This window comes from Miscanthus floridulus, chromosome 1 (genome assembly GCF_019320115.1).
Source record: "Miscanthus floridulus cultivar M001 chromosome 1, ASM1932011v1, whole genome shotgun sequence".
In the NCBI taxonomy this organism is placed as follows: domain Eukaryota; kingdom Viridiplantae; phylum Streptophyta; class Magnoliopsida; order Poales; family Poaceae; genus Miscanthus; species Miscanthus floridulus.
This window is the reverse complement of record NC_089580.1, coordinates 38,922,896-38,936,965: the sequence shown is the minus strand read 5'-3', so window position 1 is coordinate 38,936,965 and position 14,070 is coordinate 38,922,896. Positions and strand designations below refer to the sequence as shown.

Here is a 14,070-nt window from a genome sequence, read left to right as displayed (position 1 = left end):
CATAGCAAGCAAGCACTGCACCACCACGCACCAGCTAAGGCCTTGTTTGAATATAGTCTAAGTTCACATCGATCCACGTGTGTTTGGGTATCCGATAACATCAAACAAGGCCTGAATATCGAAATAGGCCACAGCTCGAGGTCTCACACGAGGCACGACCAAGGCTGGGCTCCCAACAAGCCGCGCAAGCACAAGATTGCTGTACAACTTTTTTTTTTCATCATATTTCTCGACCAGTCTCATACACCGATCCGACCACACCACAAGTTTAAACTAGATCCACCATTAAGAAGCCCGGCTTGGTTTACCACGGGCAGAAGGAAACCGGCAGTCACCCCATCTTTTGTCAGGTTGATTGTTAGTCTACTACCAAAGGAAACCAAGAAAACAACACACCAGCGAGCTGGCCATGTCGACATACACTTCTCCAGCCAACTGACGGTCACGGTTGAATCGCGTCAGGTAACTAGATTCATCATGCTTGCTTCCCACCACTTTGCTGGGCAGCGTCAGTTCCCTGGCCAGCATCGCTTCCCTGGGCAGCGCTGCTTCCCTGACCAGCTTCACTCCCCTGGGCAGCACTGCTTCCCTGGCCAGCTTCACTTCCCTGGGCAGGAGGCCGGCCCTGGACAGCCTTGTAGCACGCCAGGCTGCAGAGAGGGAGCAGCGTCTTGGAGTCGCGGTACTTGTACGGGTTTGTGCACGATGGGCCTGCACACTTCTCCCTTGGAGGCGGATAGCTGATGAAATGAAATCAAGCAGGAAGAAGGGAATCAATCACAAGTAACAGTAAGACTGCAAGAGGAGAATAAACCTGCAGAGCTGCTGGCGAAATGACTAAATGAACAGAGATAAGTACTAGTGATCAACGTAACCTGACAGGTTTGGAGTTAAATATGCTTGGAAGCCCCATACTCTCAGGGAATGTAATCACAGTTCCAGTTGGGCTCATGACAGTCTGGACGCAGTTTTTCCTGTATTCTTCCAATCTTGCTTGTTTTTCCTGGAAAAAAAGAGAATGCAGAGATAAGTCCATGATAGCAAATAGGGAAATGTAGCAACTGTCATGCAAAGATACTGTCATGATATCAAATAGGAAGTTGTACCCTCTCTTCCCGTTCTTTCAGCTTCTTCTCTTCCTTTTTCTTCTCAGAATCTATACCCAGTATCTTCCTAATTGCTTCAGCCTGTGCAGTTTGAGGTTGTAAAATTGCATCACGCTCACCCAACAGAAAAGAACTGGCAAATAAAGCTCTGAACTAGAAGCACAGAAGCAAACCTGTTGTTCTTTCTCTGCCTTCTCAACTTGCATCTTACGCCTCTGCGCAGCTTCTGCTTTTTTGGCTTGTATCTCCACATCTGAGAGCTTCTCCTTTTGCCCTGTAACATAATTAGTGATGGAATTTATCAGAAGCAGAAATCTTAAATGCAACAAAAAGCTCAAAACATAAGCTAAGAATTTACTTCTTGATGAAGCTGCTGGTAATCCATCAGGAAATTCAATCAAGCTTTCACCATTCCCACCCCTGCCTTGAAGGGCTCGCTGTCTTGTTGTAAGCCCAGGGGTTTCAATCTTCACATCTTGAGGTGAATCAGCTTCCTTTAGACCATTCTTTTCATCCATCTCAGATTCCTCCTCTTCTATAAACTCATTGTCATCCCCTAAATTGGACTTCTTCCTACCATCCCTGCCAGATCGAGACGTTCTGAAGTCCTCGTCCACTTCATATGGGGTGCTCTTATTTTTAGAAAGCTTGGATAGCTTCTTTTTCTTGAGAGCATCATCACCAAAATCATAAGCTTCATGGCCAGTGTTCACAGGATCTGGTGCAACTTTAGCCCCTTTGAGTTTTTCCAGGTAGCGCAATTCACCATCTTCATCATCAGAATCTCCGTCAAGTGTTTTCTTCTTAGGAATCCTTTTGCTCTTGCGAACAAGGTCAGAAGACGGAGAAATTTCGTGCCTGTTGCCATGTTTTCCTTCAACACGATTACCATGGGTATCTTTGTTTGCTTGACCAGCAGAATCCTTTTAAAAAAAAAAGAGCGAGCAAGTAATGAACACTTATGTAATGACAAAAAAAACATAAACAGCAAAATAATGAACATATATATTCGATAATTGGTAGAAATAAGAATCCGAACTTACAATTACAATTTAAGTCAGCAAGATCATAATATGAACAGTAAGCCAACATTGCAAAGCAAGAAATTTTTTTATCAAACATGCAAGAGAGCTGTGTATCATTATATTAAGAAGAAAAGGATAAGGGGGTTGACCCTGTACAAAACCCACTCACTTGCAAAGCCATGATGAGTATGGAACCAAAATTAAAATCAGACTCCTGCAGACAACCCATACTGAGCAAAGATAACTAAAATCTGAAACATAGAAGCTGTGTTGGCCCGATCTGACCACCAAAGTTTCAGATCCTCAATATGCGAGTCACCATAGATTGCTAGCGAAGATCAATCTTTCTACGAAGAGGAAAAAAAGAGGCGGATGCGGAATACCAGATCTGACCAGAACAGGGTTTCCCTGCGCACCTTTCCCCTAGCGCCGCCCCTTCCCTGATTCCTTCTGCGGCCCCCTCTTGCGCCCCTGCTCGACGAGCCTCGTGGCATCTCTCCCGATGGTGGTGGAAGCAGCGCGGAGGCCACAGCAGACTTGCAAGCGAACCCTAGAAGGGGCGCAGCAAAGACCCTATGGACAGAGTTAACCAGCACGGAACCAGAGATGGAGCCAGCCAGAGGAAGGATATAGGCTTTACGGCGCACGAGAGGAATGAGGAATTGCTGCACTGGCTTTACGGCGCACAAGAGGAATGAGGAATTGCTGCACTGATGGGGACGGTATCGATTATGAAAACGGACAGGGGCAGAAGGAAAGGGGAGGAAGTGTATCAAACAAGTTTGGGAAAGTTTAACAGCATTAAACTGAGCTAGCAAACTTTGGCCGTACATGTAGAAAACTGGAAAGTTTTGCTGGCATTCTGGTATGTATCCAATCTTCAACCAAAATAATATGCCAGTATTAACTGCAGGGTGAAAACATTCTCTAAAGTATCTAAGCATATATACGTGAGATGCCTATCCACTCAGAATCGTAAAGTAAATGAAATGCTGGACAAAACTAGGTGATAAGTAAAGATACGAAAGTACATTATGATCTCGAGCACATTGAACAAACCTTTTGCTTGTACTGATGAATAGAGCCATCCGACGTGGCAGGAATGCCACTGCCACCAGCATCCTGGCCAATTTTGGTATGTAGGGTTCGATTAATCCCGACAACTTTGAGCTTTACTTTTCTCGGCCTATTTTCACCAGGCACAGAGTCATCTCTGGGGACCAACTGTGGGTTATCAGGGGATCCATTGTTTCTTGCTGTGCACTCTAGGGCAAGAATACCATCACTTCCATGCTTGGCGGCATCCTTCGTTTTGCTGCTCCGACCATGGCCATCATGGTCGCCTCCAGATCCATCATCCCTTCTTATCTTCCTGGGCACGTCACTCCTATGAGCCATGGAGCCCTTCATTTCAGGGCTATTTAGGTGTAGCTCTTTCCTCCAATGCCCACCAGCTTCAACACCAGTGTCATCGTCACGGGGAGCGCTCCGAGACGGCGGGCAAATGCCATTGTACTCAGAGGTGAGCTGCTCCGTAGACCTTGGCTTCCTGGATGTGACACTCCTTGGCTTCTTGATCACAGCATCAGTGGTGTTGAGCGGAGGGTTCCCGCGCCCCTCCATTACACCACACGCTTAACTCCAGACCAAGTAAGCTTCGCGCCAGCCAACTCTGCTGCCTGCATGTATCAAATGCGGCATTACAACTAGTATATATATCATTTGTTCCTTATGAAAAAAAAACCCTAATATATGTCACTGAATCAAGTTGCAACCACCAGGCAGACGATAAGCCAAATAGACCCTCTAACATAGCTGTATGTGGGATAATAAAATCCCTCACGAATGAACCGTGATTAAATAATCGCCCAACAAACCGCCGGCCATGAAAGCGAGAGCACCGACTGAGAGAGCCAAAAAAAAAAAATCAAAACGAAGCAACTCGCAGCCTCCGCGAGAGAGCGGCACGGGAGCTGCAGCGAACGCCGACGAGCAGCTGCGATCCGCAGCGCGAAGAATGAACCTCGACCACAAAACCCCTCGAGCTCCCCCCCCCCCCCCCCCCCCCCCCCCCCACCCACACACACACACACCGAGAGAAATCAAGCAGCGCAAGCACAGGAGAGCAAACGAAAAGCCCGACCAGCAACCGCGGCGGCGAGCACGGACCCTAGGAGGACCGAGGACGGGACATGGCGAGCGACGCACGGGGGAGCTTTACCTTGAACGGAGTGGGCCGACGACGACGGACCGGCGGCGGCGGCGAGCCGGTGGGGAGGTAGGGTTAGGGTTTGTGGAGAGAGCGCGAGGGCGAGGGTATTTGGGCCGGGCCCGTGCGGCGTGACGGGGTGGAGGGGAAGACGAGAAGAGGGGTGCCGGGTGGATGACGCGGGTGAGGACGGGGACGGGGAGGAGCGCGCGGGTGGGGTGGGCGGGCGGGCGGCTGGGGCTGCTGCTGCTGCTGGGCGACGCGTAATTTCTCCCATCTCTCCCTCTCTCTGCACGCCCAGCTCGCGCCCCCGCTTCCTTTGCCGTCAATCCCACCACGCCCACGCGCCCCGGCACAGGCTATCCCTTCCCGTTGCCTTCTCCCTCCTCTCCCCCCTTTCGCTGGCTGGATGGCGCACCCTCCCTCCCGCTTCGGTTCTTTCCGGGGTCTTTTGCGTTGACGTCCTTGGGGTGTCCATGAATTCTCGGAACCACAAGTCAAGGAGGCTGTTGGGACTTAAACACGAAATGTAAAACCATCTAACATCTTAGCCAAGTTTAAGTTAAGTTTATGGCAACTTCGTTGCAAAACCTTTTGCCTCATTCTTCAATGTAAGTCAATGCCTAAATGCATCCTAGCCAATATAAGTAGAAGGCTAAGAAAGCACGCAAAGTAACCCAACTTTCCTCTACTACAGTTCCTATACTCATATTTTGTCGGCCTCTCCCCTTCTTCGTCGCCGACGACCTCGCCGGCGCCGAGAGGGAGGGTCCTGCTTCCTCTGGCTACAGTTCTGCTACTTTTATCCTGCTAGTGCATGTCTCAAATAACTTGTGAATTTCATTGTTTTCCTCCCATCATTCATGCCTCCTCGTTGTTGTCATCACCACTTTCGTCGCGAGCGTGAGGTGAGTGAACAATGAAATAAATGCCCTTCTCCCCTCCACCTGGTTGTGTCTACCCAACCTCACGCATGGATTTAGTGGACCACTCTTCACTATCATTGCCACGGAGTCTGAGCTTTCGAGGTCTATTAACGTGTCTCACCACCTCCGCCTTCGCTGTCATTGTTATGCCCATACTCTTCTCATCCTGGATCCTTTCTCTGTCACCCTAGATTGAGTTGTCCACATTGCATCTCTATTGCACCTCATCCTCGCTTCGGTCGATGGCTAGAAAGTAGGGATGAAAACGGATCGGATACGGACGGATATCACCGATATTACATTTGTTTTCATATTTCTGTCTGGATTCGGATTCGAATACGGATAATGTCAACTATATCGGATAGAATACGATTGGATATTGACATCATAAATATGCGATTTGAGTATTCGGATACGGATACGGTATCGGATGTTGGATATCCGGACTCGAATACGGATAGATCTCAACCCCTCTAAACGGATTCGGTTTCGAATACGGTCGGAAAATATCCATACCGTTTTCATCCCTGCTAGAAAGGCTCCACCACCCTACTTTTGACTTTGAGCAACTGTCTGTGACCATCTTGTCGTCAAGATCTCCATAGCTCTCATATGTGGCTTCATTTGCTATGTCAAGTGCCACCCACTAAGGTTCTTTGTGTTATCGTTCATTTATAGTTCGCTAGCACACATCAAACATAACTTACAGTGGAGGCGTCCTCCAAGACAACGAGTAGAGACCACTCCAACCACCATTGCAGAGGCCCTTTTACCCCGACATGACGATGCTTAGCAACCTCCACCCGATCATCCCAATGAAGCCTACCTTCATCACATGTATATGCAAGAAGCTCCCTAATCCATCTAGTGTATCTTCTATATTTTCATGTGTTGTGGACATTTGGCCTTGCTTGACAATGATGTTTTCAACACCGTTTTATAAGTTGATGTTGTATTGCTCTTTATGTTAATATACCATCATATCCCCTTTTTAAAAGAACATGCTAGCTATCTTAACTCTAGCATTAGTTGTCAAACAATAGAGTGTTGTGTTTGGTTCCCTCAATGGCTTCACTTGCCTTTCCTCGTGCTCTCGTCCAATATTTTGGCTTCACGCTAGTCACCCATGCCCACGCACCCGCGCTAGCGCCCCTCCCATGGCTAGGGCTCCGCGCGAGGACCTTGCTAGCGTTGGGTAAGTTTAGCGCCCTCTCTTCTTCTCCATCTCTGGCGGGCATAGAAGGGGGTTCGAGGGAGGAAGCCTGGCCAGGAGGTGGGGACGGCAGAAGGGTGATTTAGGGGCCTTGGCGGTAGTGGAGGCGGCCCAGCCAGGTCGGGTGGGGGTGCTCCATGGTCGGAGCTCGCCGCGGAAGAAGGAGGAGGGATGGGAAGAAGGCGGCCACCGTCAGCGCTAGAGTTTCGTTGGAGCTTCGCGGCGGCGGCGGCGGCGGCAGCGAGGACGAGTGAGGAAGGCGGGGGTGGGGCGCAAGGACAAAGAGGACTCCATGGCCGGAGCTTCGTGGGAGAAGGAGGGGAGGTGGACGAAGTGACTGACGGAAATGCATACCGTTAGTGTTGCGGAGACACACCCATATATAAAAAGGCAATCTTTCATACGAGAAATGGGCACAGTCAATTACATGCATTTTCCACCTCATTCGAAGACATATTCCATACTCAAATATGTTAGAAACGCAAAACGGATAAGAAGCCAATTTGCTAGTAAATCATATGAGGAACCAACATCTCATATCCAATGTCATTCCTTTTCCCATTCCAAATCTACATTCAAACGCAATCGTAAAGTAAAACAATATTCTCATAAACGTCTACACCCTGACAAGAAATATGCTGAGCTCCGTGCCACCGCCGGCGCCCCCCTCCGGGTTAATCATGTAGAACGACTCGGAGTCCTTGCTTCCGACCACCCTGTCGAACCCGGCGCGCATGTACGCCACCTCGCCGTCGGCCTCCGCCCCGGCTGGCGCGTCCACCACGTCCCCGGGCAGCACGCCGGCGCCCACCGAGACCGTACTCAGGAGCTGCATCACGGCGAGGTCGCCCTCCGAGGCCTCCCGCCTCACCGCGTAACCCACGCGCCGCCCGTTCACGTACGCCGTCCACATCGCCTCCTCCAGCAGGCTCACGTTGCCGCCGCCTTCGGAAGGCGTCGACTTCTTGGACTTCTTCTCGCACTCGAGGGCGATGCGGACGTGCCCGCCGGCGGAGAGCTCCTGCATGAGCTTCCCCGTGGGCACGCCGATCTCGAGCACGAGCGACGGGAGGCTGCCGGGGCGCTCCTGGACGGCGAGGGTGATGCGCGCGCGGCGGTGCCCGTAGAACGTGCCGGTGACGCGCGCGCCGCCGCTGCCGCCGTGCCCGTCGTGCGGCTTGGTGTAGCGCCGCGGGAGCGCGGACGCCGGGCGGCAGGCCGCGGGCGCGACGATGGGCAGCGACCGGATCAGCGCGCGGATCGCGCGGAGCGCCCGCGACGGCTTCCGGACGGCGGCGGGCGCGCGCTTCTGCGACGCCTGCGACGCCGGCTGCCGGAGCGTGCTCTCCGGGGGCGGCGTGGCCGGCGGCGGGGTGGGCGCGCCCGCCCTTGCCCTGCCCGGCGTATGGGGCGACACCGGGATGGCGCACTGCGGGGTGGACGGGCAGGCCGGCGCGACGGCCAGGCGACTCGGAGTGCCGCCGGCCGTCGGGGAGAGCGGGGGCGTGGCGCGCGTCAACGGGCTCGAGGGCGTCGTGCGTGACATGGTTGGCATGCTACAGGGCGGCAAGGAGTGACGACGTGCGGGGATCAAGAGAGTCCTTGGGGCCTTAAAAAGGAAGCTGATGACAGACAGAATGGTTAATGCCTTAATGGCACGCACGTACGAGAATCGAGTGCAAAATGCTGCGATTTGTCTGTGACATCGGTAGAACGCATCAGGTGCAACCGTGCAAGCTGACGGCAGGCTTGACATTCCAGAGTATGTTATCCTCGTGGAAAATGCTCTGTCAAAGCCTAATCATATGGAACATACGATACCTGTGGATTCCTCGACTTGTAAATGGTGACCTGTTTGTTTATGGCAGCCCACTTGCAGGTTGCATACATCCAACCTGTTCGCTTATTGGTTTCAGCCAGAGCTTATCAACCATGATACAGTGTTTTCCTCTCGCAACAAACCAGCACCAGCCAGGCTTATCAGCCCAGAAACCAACCAGCGAACAGGCTGATCACCAGAAGAAGAAAAAATGGCATAAGCACGCAAGTACATTGCTTGCTTGTACCCATGGACAGACACCAGAATAGACGAGTAGTTTCACTTCTCAATTCTTTGGGCCAGAGCTGAGTCCAAAAATTGCTTGCTTTGCTTCCTGAATCATTGAAGCACATCATAGTAGAGCTGAAAACTTCTTGATAACTCAACCAGGAACAATAGGATCAAACATGTTCAGCACAACATAAGACCCAACTCCCAAGTCAAACAAGAACATTAGTTTTTCTTTTGGAGTATTATTCCACAGGTTGCATGGACACATCAATGTAAATTTTGATATGCTTCAGTACTTCATTACATGCGCTATATCGTTTCCACAGCTTAATCTCATCAACCAAACATGGTCTACATCAGCAGCGTCCAAGAGTCCACGGTTAGCCGCATTCAGGGATCAAGCTACATCTCACCACACTCGCTTATAATGCAGGCAAGCTTTGGTTTGTTATTCGCTCCAGTTGCAACATTTTCAATCTTCCTCATGACGAGCAAACCGTCTCCAAGCACTCTCTGAATTGAATAAACATGACAATGCTGGACATTAAACTCACATAGTGATAGCTGAAAAGCAAAAGGAAAAGGAAAACACAAAGGCCGCTACAATACCATATTGCCACGCAGTCTACAATTCTATAAACACAAACCTTTGAATCCTAACATTTGATTTATCTTGCTCAAATCTTATTATCAACAAACTAAACCAATTATAATGTATCATGTTAACCTTTGAACCCTAATACTGTAGGTATGCATATACAAACTTGCAATAAAGCCAATATCCTGAGGAATGGTCACAAAAAAGGAAGCATTTGAATCAAGTAAGCTTACCCCAAATACCACATGTTTGTTGTCAAGCCAGTCACACTTTGCACATGTTATAAAGAACTGCAAGCACAAGAAAGTAAGGTTTTCATCAGGCACTCTAACAGGGTGTACAAGAAAATATCTAGTCTGTTTTTTGTTCTTATAAACATGACCTGAAGGGAAAGACATTGCCCAACTGAGTTTTACTTACAGTAGTGCAGTAATAAATAATATTACTTCAAACTTATTGCGGAATAAATCTGACTCAGGCATTAAGGCTATGTGCAATTTTGGAGAAGGCAATTGTACCTGAGATCCATTAGAGTTAATTCCACTGTTTGCCTGAAAAAAAGGGGGGACAAATACCAAATGTTGATATCATAAGACAGAAGCTAACGTGTTGTTGGAGCATCAAACATGCTTTTAAGAACAAACAAAGTGATATTAACCAGCTAAATGCTTAAAAAAATAATTTTAAATTTTAAAAGGCAGCTGATGATCATTGATACAGCATTGATGAAAACGAGATCTGGGACAGACAGAGGTAATCGACCCTAAACCGTTGCAAATGATGTAGAACATGAAGAAAGAATGATTGATAAAACAAGAAACATCGAAATTGGCTGATACTATGGACAGATTACCGAATATCTTAAGGCAACATATAGCGCATTTGTGCAAGATCCTATAAATTACGCACATACATGGTAAAGGGGCAGGGGGCCTAGTAATTTGTTATGCTCATATGATGATCCCCATTCCAAAGAAGTGTATAAAATGTTATATGTGTAACTATAGAATGCCAGAAATACAAATCTAACTACACTAGGTCCAGGCAATAGATCCAGTGCAAACAAAGAGAAATTATAAAAGAAGTATCTTCTGACAACATTTGAATTGAAAAAACATCGTGGTGGAAAGAAATAGTACCATTGAGAGCAGTCCAGGCCCTGTATGCTTTGCAATAAAATTTTCATCATCAAATTTGGTGCCATAGATTGATGTGCATCCAGTACCATCATTCTGCAGGACACAAAACAGGAGGCTTTAGTTTATGTACTGAATATAATATGAACTTATGAAGTAGTTCCAATTTCTGCTTGGAGATTACTAAAAATAGTTAATCACTAAAGGAACAAAATCACCAGGAGGGTCCAAAGAGTAAAACAATATATCAGACTCTCCCTCGATTTTTGTTGCCTATTATAAATAAGTATACATACATACATACATAGCACTGGGTTAAAATCTATGCCAAGTAATAAAATTGATGGTTGAAGCTTGGCAGACAAACCTTCAAGAAGTCACCACCCTGAATCATGAAATCTTTGATCACTCTATGGAATTGACAGCCCTTATAACCCTGTGGCAAAGCATTTTTTCTGCAACCAACATCAAAACTGAGCATCAGAAATCGTATATCAGACTGCTGTCTGCAAAGTAATTTCATAATTGCTGGAGCAACTTTTTCCTCAAATCCTCATCAAGTCGCTAATCAATAACAACCACCAGCTAAAAGCAGAAAGAATCCAACTTCCTCCTAGACTAATTCACACTCCTGTGTCATGGTCATTCACATGACCCACCGCCCACCTACAGGTTCGAAATGCAATACATTGTACCCATAGGAAAAACACCCTTCCAAGTCTCAAAGCAGTGCTATGTTGCCATGCCGCAATTATGCACATTATCCTAAAGACCCAGGTTCATATCCTTGCATAGTCCCAACATCAGTTTAAGTAAAATTAAACATAGAGGTGAAGCAAGGAGCAACTTATTATTATACCAAACAACACACTCTTTACATCAGCTAGTAGGTCTGTAAGCTACAGAAAGCACCCCCTATAAGCTCAAGTTCTCACCAATCATAACAATCAACAGAAGTACAGAAAACAAATGCTCTTCCTTGATTCATTCTATCTTTCCTTTTTGAACAAAGATAAACCCTGCTCTTAAGAATGCATATAGTTTAATATTGTTCTTTCCTTTTTCACATCAGCTAATCTCCCAAGCAAATGACCATGCTAACCACTATAGGCATCAGTAAAATAGCAACTCGAAAGCAAACTTATCGATAAATGGTTTCACATCAGGATGGAGCCAGATTAGCACAATTAGCCTCAGAACATGCCCACAGCAAGGAGATAACCAATCTCTGGAAGTCTCTTACCTATGCTCCCCAGTGCAGAACTGCCTGAAACCAACAAAGCAACACGATTAGAGATCTATCCCAGTGTCAAACACATCAGCGGCAGAAGAATGAAACCAATGGAACCTAGGGTTTATGGCTAGTGGAGGGTTTAGGCCATCACCGGAAGTTCTCCGCGGTCTTGGGGGCGATGTCGGCGAAGAGCTCCATCTTGATGCGGCCAGCGGGGATGGAGCCGATGGTCACGTCGAAGAACACCACGGGGTTCTTCGGGTTCGGCGGCCGCTGGTGCCACTCCACCGCCGTCGCGGTCGCCGACGGTGGCGTCGGCCCCGCCGAGATGGCCGCTCCGCCGGACGCCATTGCGGTGCTCGATATGCTAGCGCCGGAAGCTTCTCGAAGGTCCGAGGCCCAGCCCGCGGTCGGTAGATGCAGCTTCGGGGAGGGAGGTCGCCGGAGAGTCGCAGCCGAGCCTCGAGGCGGCTCAGCTCGCGTTTATGCGCCAAAGATTCGCCCACGAAGGACGAAGCTTCGAGACTTGACGCCGACATATGGGCCCCGCTTCAAATTGGAGGGCCACATGTCGGTGGGACTTGTCCCCGAGTCGGCAACTAATCGACCCGTGCGCCGGCTCCAATAAGGCAAACGAAGACTCGAGAGAAATAGGCGGCTACACGCAGCAAGCAAAGCAACCCCCAAATCCCCAATCCCCAAACCCTAGGCGAGCTTCGGCGCGGCGGCGATGGCGGCGGCGGGCCTGCGGAAGGGGAACGCGCGCCTCCCTCCGGAGGTGAACCGGGTGCTGTACGTGCGGAACCTGCCGTTCAACATCTCGAGCGAGGAGATGTACGACATCTTCGGCAAGTACGGCGCGATCAGGCAGATCCGGCTGGGCAACGCCAAGGACACGCGCGGCACCGCGTACGTCGTCTACGAGGACATCTACGACGCCAAGAACGCCGTCGACCACCTCTCCGGCTTCAACGTCGCCAACCGCTACCTCATCGTGCTCTACTACCAGCCAGCCAAGATGTCCAAGAAGTCGGATATCAAGAAAAAGGAGGACGAGATCACCAGGCTCCAGGAGAAGTACGGAGTAGGGTCCAAGACGCCCGGCCCTGGCTCCAGCGACTGATCGGCCAGGGGTATTGCCTCTGCAGCATCTTGTATGATGAAGAGTAATCAGAGGGAACAAATTGGTAGCACTGTGCTGTGTTTCATCCAGTGTTGCTAGTTACTCTGTGTTGTTATTCGGTCAGTTGAATAGATATGTGCTTATCATGAACCGTTAATGTGCTATAATGCCTGTTCCTTTTGTGCTTTTCTAATCGCCATGGAATGTTTAGCTTCTACTAAAAATAAGATGAATGAGTTAGTATACACCTGTGGCTATGCTTGAATTGCTGATCTGTATTCTGTAGTGAGACTGGGAGTAGCATGGTTAGGCTGTTAAATTTGGGCTCAGTGTTTGGTTTTTTTTTTTTTTGGTATCTGGTATGTGTTACCATACACTAAAAGTTCAAGTAGAATGATGTTGGTCCACTATATGCAAAATTAAAATGAATTTTCAGAGCCTCCTACTTGGGTTCTACTTTGTGATGTTTTCTCAAACTCCTTTGTGTGATGTTGAACATTTGTGCTTATTACTATGGGATTGGACTGATATTCCTTTGTTAGTTCATTATATTGTTGTTCAATTGAATGTTTGTGTGTGCCTTATTGACGTTGAGCATTTGTGCTTATTGAATCGATGTTGAGCATTTGTGCTTATTGAAGTTGACAGATATTTTCCATAGCAAAACCATGTTCTTAAACATACATTTCAGGATGGTGACTGGAAAATGTTCAGATGTCTTTGCAAGGTCAAAGTGTGTTGCTGTGCACTTAATCAACTTCTGTGGATTTCATCATTTGAGGGTTGGTTAGAATTTGTGGGTTTCATCACTCCAGTGCAAAAATGGTGATTGTGTTGATGGTGGTCATTGCGTCGGGCTTCAGTCAGCGAAGTAGATTATAGGGTGTATTATAAATTATAATTGATGTATTGCTCAGACCATTCGATCCTGGTGGCATCATGTGATGATTATGGATCACTACACTTTATGGATTTCCTAACAGCTTATGAGTTTACATTCACCGTTATATATCTGTAATTTTGTAATACTCTAAGATTGTACTATGGCAATCAATTATATATCGGTAATTTTGTAATACTGTAATATTGTGCTACGGCAATCGATGTGACTTCCTTACCGCTTTCAGAATTTAATTTTGCTTTTGCAATTATTAGAGATGATATACCACAGCAAAATTGTACAATTTTTACATCTTAGCTCTTTGGTCACTAGGATCATCCTGAATTACAATGGTGGCGCCGTGGCGTCTCCTTTTGACTACAGTGCTACAACATTTTTAATTCTTTAGTTAATTGCACACTGTACATTCCTTTGGTTCCAGCAATTTCACAAACGCTAAAGCCTGCCGTGTGGGTCCAGCAATATCTCTTCCTTTAAAATGCACATGTCACGCAAACGCAGCAGATTTCGGTGCCACCCAATACGATAAATGGGCCACCCAGCAAGATG

General features: G+C 48.0%; 4 protein-coding genes across 5 annotated transcripts; 1 reads left to right on the top strand and 3 right to left on the bottom strand.

The window, feature by feature from the left end:
- Positions 1-202: 202 nt before the first annotated feature.
- LOC136479809 (uncharacterized) lies at positions 203-4,759 on the bottom strand. Its single transcript, XM_066477552.1, has 7 exons — positions 4,353-4,759; positions 3,191-3,810; positions 1,465-2,029; positions 1,280-1,380; positions 1,107-1,187; positions 876-1,003; positions 203-740 (listed from the first exon to the last, which is right to left on the bottom strand). Exons 2-7 carry the CDS (start codon positions 3,752-3,754, stop codon positions 476-478), a joined length of 1,704 nt encoding a protein of 567 aa, XP_066333649.1. The 5' UTR covers positions 3,755-3,810; positions 4,353-4,759; the 3' UTR covers positions 203-475.
- A 2,281-nt stretch (positions 4,760-7,040) lies between these two features.
- On the bottom strand, positions 7,041-8,617 carry LOC136487820 (uncharacterized). Its single transcript, XM_066484957.1, has one exon. It carries the CDS (start codon positions 8,233-8,235, stop codon positions 7,096-7,098), a length of 1,140 nt encoding a protein of 379 aa, XP_066341054.1. The 5' UTR covers positions 8,236-8,617; the 3' UTR covers positions 7,041-7,095.
- A 119-nt stretch (positions 8,618-8,736) lies between these two features.
- Positions 8,737-12,054, bottom strand: LOC136487902 (peptidyl-prolyl cis-trans isomerase CYP22-like). 2 transcript variants are annotated; one of them, XM_066485019.1, is made up of 7 exons: positions 11,649-12,034; positions 11,507-11,530; positions 10,631-10,718; positions 10,267-10,359; positions 9,646-9,678; positions 9,361-9,417; positions 8,737-9,042 (listed from the first exon to the last, which is right to left on the bottom strand). In XM_066485019.1, exons 1-7 carry the CDS (start codon positions 11,846-11,848, stop codon positions 8,932-8,934), a joined length of 606 nt encoding a protein of 201 aa, XP_066341116.1. In that variant the 5' UTR covers positions 11,849-12,034; the 3' UTR covers positions 8,737-8,931. The 2 variants fall into 2 exon arrangements, with proteins under 2 accessions (XP_066341116.1, XP_066341158.1); XM_066485061.1 differs by having other exon boundaries at positions 8,951-9,042; positions 9,548-9,678; positions 11,649-12,054.
- A 69-nt stretch (positions 12,055-12,123) lies between these two features.
- LOC136488052 (splicing factor 3B subunit 6-like protein) lies at positions 12,124-12,806 on the top strand. The gene has a single exon (XM_066485123.1). The coding sequence runs from the start codon at positions 12,228-12,230 to the stop codon at positions 12,618-12,620; it is 393 nt and encodes a 130-aa protein (XP_066341220.1). The 5' UTR covers positions 12,124-12,227; the 3' UTR covers positions 12,621-12,806.
- Positions 12,807-14,070: the final 1,264 nt, after the last annotated feature.